At 36.1% G+C, this 6,460-nt stretch overlaps 2 protein-coding genes across 2 annotated transcripts; both read right to left on the bottom strand.

Moving 5' to 3' along the window:
- On the bottom strand, positions 218-622 carry LOC107633960 (uncharacterized mitochondrial protein AtMg00240-like). Its single transcript, XM_016337548.1, has one exon. It carries the CDS (start codon positions 620-622, stop codon positions 218-220), a length of 405 nt encoding a protein of 134 aa, XP_016193034.1.
- Positions 2,755-4,358, bottom strand: LOC107633961. The gene is made up of 2 exons (XM_016337549.1): positions 3,498-4,358; positions 2,755-3,390 (listed from the first exon to the last, which is right to left on the bottom strand). The coding sequence occupies exons 1-2, from the start codon at positions 4,356-4,358 to the stop codon at positions 2,755-2,757; spliced, it is 1,497 nt and encodes a 498-aa protein (XP_016193035.1).

Genomic DNA, 6,460 nt, shown 5'->3' with positions numbered 1-6,460 from the left:
CGACCTCTATGTGCTTCGTGCGCTCGTGGAACACCGGGTTGGAGGTGATGTGAATTGCAGATTGGCTGTCACAGTAGGTGCTAATGGGCTTGGTGAGAGGCATTCCCAAGTCCTTCAAAATGAAACTGAGCCAAATAGCCTCCTTAGTAGCAGCGGCAAGCGCTCGGTATTCAACTTCGGCTGAACTGCAAGCAACTGTCACTTGCTTTTTGCTCTTCTATGAAACCAGGGCAGTGCCGATGTAGAAGCAGTAGGCTGTCACAGATCTTCTTGAATCAGGACATGCCACCCAATCAGAATCAGCAAATCCAGTGACACAAAGATCAGAGGTGGCCGAGAACACTATGCCAGTGGCAGGTGAAGCTTTGGTGTATCTGAGGATTCGATGGACAACACTGAGGTGAGAAGTAGTGGGGTGGTCAAGGTATTGACTCAACTTTCCAATGGCAAAGCTAATGTTAGGTCGGGTGTTGGTCAAATAGAGCAATTTGCCAACTAACCTTCGATATTCTATAGAATCTGAGAGGGGAACACCTTCAGTTTTGCTGAGTTTGGTACTGCAGTCCATAGGGGTAGAAGCAGGCTTGCAGTTCTCAAAACCAGCATCCTTCAAGATGTCCATAGCATACTTTCTTTGATTAAGAAGAATGCCCTCTTTTGATCGCGCAACCTACATCCTAATAAAGAATTTCAAATCTCCAATGTTCTTGATTTTGAACCTATCATCCAAGACTGTTTTGACAGCATTAATTTCTCCCAAATCATTTCCAGCCAATATCAAATCGTCAACGTAAACCAACAATGCGGTGAATCCAAATCCAGTTTGCTTAGTAAAAAAACTATAATCAGCCTTTGACTGAACAAAACCCAACTCAACTAGAACAGATTTCAGCTTTGTATTCCACTGTCGACTTGCTTGTTTTAGACCATAAAGCGACTTTTCAAGCTTGTACACTTGGCCAGCTTTGACGTCCAACCCTTGAGGTGGTTTCATGTACACCTCCTCATCCAAATTGCCATGCAAGAATGCGGTATTGACATCAATTTGCTTGAGGAACCATCCCTTTGCCGCAGCCACAGCCAAGACAACTCTCAAGCTGCCCAGCTTCATCACAAGGCTAAATGTGTCCCGATAATCAATCCCAGGGACTTGGGTGAATCCCTTTGCCACTAATCATGCGTTGTAGCATTCAATGCTGCCATCAGGGTTGTATTTCACTTTGAAAATCCACTTGTTGCCAATTGCCTTCTTGCCGGGTGGAAGTGAAGTGAGCTTCCAAGTTTGAATTTGCTCAAGAGCTTGGAGTTCATTCTTAATAGCATCAACCCAACAAGATTGAGTAATTGCTTCACTGTAGTGCTTGGGTTCAATGTTAGAAGATATGGTTAGAGAATATGTAGTATGTGATGCAGAAAAATTTTCATATGACAAATAATTCGATAAAGGGTACCTTTCAGATTTTCGGAGTGGAAGCCGAGGAATGGTAGCATTTAGACAATGATAGTCTTGCAAATGTGATGGTGCTCTACGAATTCTTGTTGATTTTCTTAACAGGCGCAGTGGTGATGCATGTTGAGGTGCAGGTGTGTGATTTTGTGGCATATTTGTTTGATTAGGTGATGGAGATTGAATTGGTGGTGTATGTGCTGAATTGAAATTTTGTGGGGCATCATTATTATTATTGGAAGTCTCAGAGTGTGAGTTGGATGCATGTGATGCTTGATGATTAGTGTGTGCTGTGTGAGGTTGAAGAATGATGTCATATGCAAAGGGGTCAGTTTTGAACTGAATAGAAAATGCAGTATGTGTGCTTTGGTCAGGGTGTGTGCTTAAGTATGGAAAATGATCTTCATAGAAGGACACATCTCTTGAAGTAAAGATCTCTCTAGTCTTTAGATCAATTAAGAGATATCCTTTGATACCCTCCCTGAAACCCAAAAAATGCAGACCTTCTGGATCTTGGATCTAGTTTCTTTCGATTTGCTTGGAGTGTACTGGCATATGCCAAACACCCAAAAACTCTTAAATGAGATATGTCAGGTAAAGAGTTATGCAAAGCTTGATAAAGTGATAAATTGTTCAGAAATTTGATGGTAATTTATTCATGATGTGAACTGAATATGAAACTACATATTGCCAAAAGCACTTGGGGACATTTGAGTGAAAGAAAATTGCTCTAGTTATTTCAAGAATGTGTTGATGTTTTCGTTCAACAATACCATTTTGTTGAGAAGTTTCAATACATGATCTTTGGTGTAATATACCAGTTTCATTGAAGAAAGAATGCATCAAAAATTCAGTTCCATTATCGGACCTTATACATCTGATTTTGCTGTCGTACTGTGTTTTAACAAAATTTACAAAGAATTTAATGAGATCAACAACTTTAGTTTTGTTTTCATGAAAAATACCCAAGTGAATCTTGTTTTATTGTTCACTATGGTTAAGAAATATCTATGTCCTCCCGTAGAGGGAATGGCCAGCAGGCCCCAAACATCCACGTGAATTAAATCAAAAGAAGTTAATGAAACGGTGCTACTATTATTGAATGATAATCTCTTTTGCCTTGCTAGGTGACATGAGTCACAAGGCTGTACATCAGTGTCACAATGAATGAATATGAAGATTTTCTTCATTTCTTTCATTCTATGAAATGGTGCATGGCCTAACCTAAAATTTCATAGCTTTGTGTTTGAAATATTCAGTATTGGCATGTCTACATGAGTTTTATTTGATACCTGTGTAATTTCTGATCACGCAGCATCACAGTTCAAGGTATAAAGGCCACCACACACTCTAGCTGCTCCAATCATCTTCTTCGAGAGTAAATCCTGTATCTCACAATCGTCATCAGTGAAACTCATTTTACAATGCAAATGTTTTGTGTCTTTTGATACTGATATCAATTTGAAATTGAAAGATGGGATGTATAATGCATTTGTGAGGTACAGTTTGTTTAAAAATTTGATAGTTCCAGCTATATTGCTAATGATTTGTGCACCATTAAGCAACCGAATGATTATAGGAGCTATCTTGAAATGAGTTTGAAAATCTTCTAGGCAATAGGATACGTGAACATTAGCTCCTGTATCTATTATCCGAGAACCATGTTTTGATGCAGAAATGTTTAAAGCCAACACGCTTGACTTAAAATGCATGATATGCACCAAGTTACCTTGATGAGGTACTTGTTCCAGGGTTGTGATTTGGTTAGCACTGTGGATCTGCTTTGCCTCTCCCCTGTTGAGTAAAGCTAGTAGGGTTGATTTCTGCTCTGGAGTAAACTCAACATTGGAAGTTCCATTTTTTTCCTCACAGCCAGAATCATCAATGCCATCGCCATTTATTTCAGCACTGAAATTCACTACTCCCAAACCATGTTTGTCTATCTAAGATGAGGGGAAAAACCATGTTTCTTGTAACATACATCCACTGTGTGGCCTCCTTTACCACAGTATGAACACTGCATTCTATCTCTTTCTGTTTGTCCTCTCACAGAGCCTTGGAATCTACCTCCTCTACCTTTTCCTCTCCCTCTGCCTTGTGAGGTCTCAGCTGTGTTGAAGGAATTGGTAGAGTGTAATAAGATCTTGGGGTCTATGGTATCATCCATGGACTGGTTTTGCCTTTCTTGTCTAGTCATCATGGAAAACACAGCCTTTAAATCTGGCAGTGGCTCCATTAGCATGACCTGAGCTCTACCATTCGCAAACTGTTCATTAAGTCCTCTTAAGAATCTAGTTACATGATCTTCCATTCTATATTTTCGCATTTCTCCTAATCCACAAGTACACACAGATTCACAATTGCAGGGTGGAATTGGCCTGAAATCATCAAATTCTTCCCACAGTGACTTCAGTTTTGTGAAGTATTGTGTCACGCTCATTTCTCCTTGTCTTGTTCCGTATAGCTCCTCCCATAGCTCATATGCAACCTTGTTCCACATCACGCTTTGGGTGATTTCAGGGTTCAGCAAGATTTTAATCCAGGCTAAGACATATGTATTACATCTATCCCACAGTTCAAATAATGGATCATTCTTATCAGGTTTCTTTAAACTTCCATCAACAAATTTCAGCTTGTTTTTCGATTTTAGGGCTAACAACATCGCATTGCTCCAACTACTGTAATTCTTGCCATCAAGAATGGTATGGATGAGGGGAATACTAGTATTTTCGGAAGGATGAAGGTAGAAGTGGCTCGATGAATCTTGGCTAGGGTTGCTGCCATTCCTGTTGAGGTGAGCCTGAATCGATGAGATATGGTTCAAGAACGTCGCGATACCTAGAGGATCGAGGCCCTGGAAGGAATTGCCTTGGTTCATTCGGAATTGCTCTGAATTTTGAGTTGGATCCATCACTAGGTTTCAGATCGTGCACTTGATGTGTGCTTCGATTTGAATTCTGAGCTTCTCTTTCCTCAATCGTTGTTCCTTCTATTCTCACCCCTTTGGGTTCCACGCTCACCACACCATGTTGAAGGTGCGCAAGGGGAGTGTGAGAACAGAGCAGTAGTGAAAAGCAGAGAGAAGAAATGAGAGTTCTTGTTTTCTCAGTAGTGTACTGAATGATGAACCACGCTTTACACTGTTACAACAATCAGATATATATATAGTTCATCTAACCAACTGAGTTAGAATAATTAGGAGCTAACTAAAAATTATATTATAGGCTACTTGTCTAACTAACTTGTTGCTACAACTAATAAATCAATTAACTAATTGCTAAGCTAGTACATCAAGTAACATGTGAAAACAAAGAAAATTTATACAATTTTTGGACCTTGAGATTACAAAAATGAGACATAAAATAATCACATATTTTCGATCATAGAACTAGTGAAAATGAGCCTCAAAATTCGAATGTAGCATACCAAAAAAAAAAATTATACAATTTTTAGATCTTGAGATTGAAAAAATGAAATACAAAACAACCACATATTTTCGATCATAAAACTAGTAAAAATGAACCTGAAAATTCGAATGTAACATTTCATTCTGTTTTATTTTTGCTGTCTATAGAAGTAAACATACTTTATTTTTTCAGTTTATTTTCATGGTCTCTACCTACGAAAATACAGAAGAAATTTATATTTTCAAAACTTCGAAAAATATAAATTTGTTAGAAACTAAAATATTTAATCTAAAACCTTTTAGAACTAATTTGAGTATTCATCTTTTTCTCAATCCCCATTTTTCACAATATATGTATCACAAGTCAATTTTAATTTTGAATACTATTAACACTATATGTAAATTTTGTTTGAAGTAGCAATAAACTAAAAGAAAAAAAAATTAGTAGTTAAATTTAAATATACGTATGACGTGTAGCTTTAAATTTCAGATACTACTACATATAAAACACATAGGGAAAAAAAATCACATAGACATATCGCTTGATTAGTGTACTAGTGTTTTATAGACTAATTCCGCTAGAGAATCAATAGGGTATTTATATAATGTGTATAATGGATTGTTTATTTAGTCTAATATGAGTTAAAAATGAACATTTAAGATAAAATACTATTAATTTATCAAACACAATACATTCATATTATCCAGAATAACCATATGAGTATCAAGAATAATAAACATCTGATATCCTACTGAATCGAACACAATACATTCCATTGTACACATGGTACAAATACTCCAATAGCTCCCTATATTTTCTCTTTATAGACAAGTTACAATCTTACTATTAGTTTTATTGTTACGCCCTATTAATAATGAAATAATTTTTCAAATTAAACTAAATTAGACTCATTTAATATTAGTAATTAAATATTATTATCCTTATTATTTGGACAAATTTATTTAGCAATTGGGGTGTAATCTTCAATTCCCACAGTTAGCAGTTAACCTCAATGTAATTATTAGCAATGAAATGAAAATTCTTTGTGACGTGAACCATGATGACTTTAAAGAATAGGTAGATCCTAATTAATTATAATTTTTTACGTTTGGAAAGCAAAAGTCACACCTCACAAGTCACAAGGACCGCACCCATTGAAACCTAGCTTAACTTGGCCACTAATGTCTCTGCCACAAGATTTGACCATCATTATATTAATTAGTACAACCGTCTTGCAAGAGGAGGATTAGACTTTGATTTAGTACTAATAACCACTAATAAATTATATGTACTATATATGTACGTAGTCCGGTATATATAGCTGTTTAAAATCGGCTATATCAAATTATCAATTAGAAATTTTATATTTTTTATTTTCAAAATACTTGACCAAACTATATTACTTAATAATTTTAATTTTAATTTGTGTATGTCCCTTTATTTGCTAGTCCTTGTCCCTGTAATATTAAAGCACTCCATATAATAAAATAGGGAGCATATCATATTTTTTAGAAAATAATATAAATAAAAAATAAGTTATGTGGGCTATAATTTTTGAAAAAAATAATATTGTAATTTATTTTTTAAAAAAAGTTAAAGAATAAGG

This window comes from Arachis ipaensis, chromosome B03, assembly GCF_000816755.2.
Source record: "Arachis ipaensis cultivar K30076 chromosome B03, Araip1.1, whole genome shotgun sequence".
NCBI classification, from domain to species: domain Eukaryota; kingdom Viridiplantae; phylum Streptophyta; class Magnoliopsida; order Fabales; family Fabaceae; genus Arachis; species Arachis ipaensis.
The sequence above is the reverse complement of the archived record's forward strand: the minus strand, read 5'-3'. Positions and strand labels throughout refer to the sequence as shown.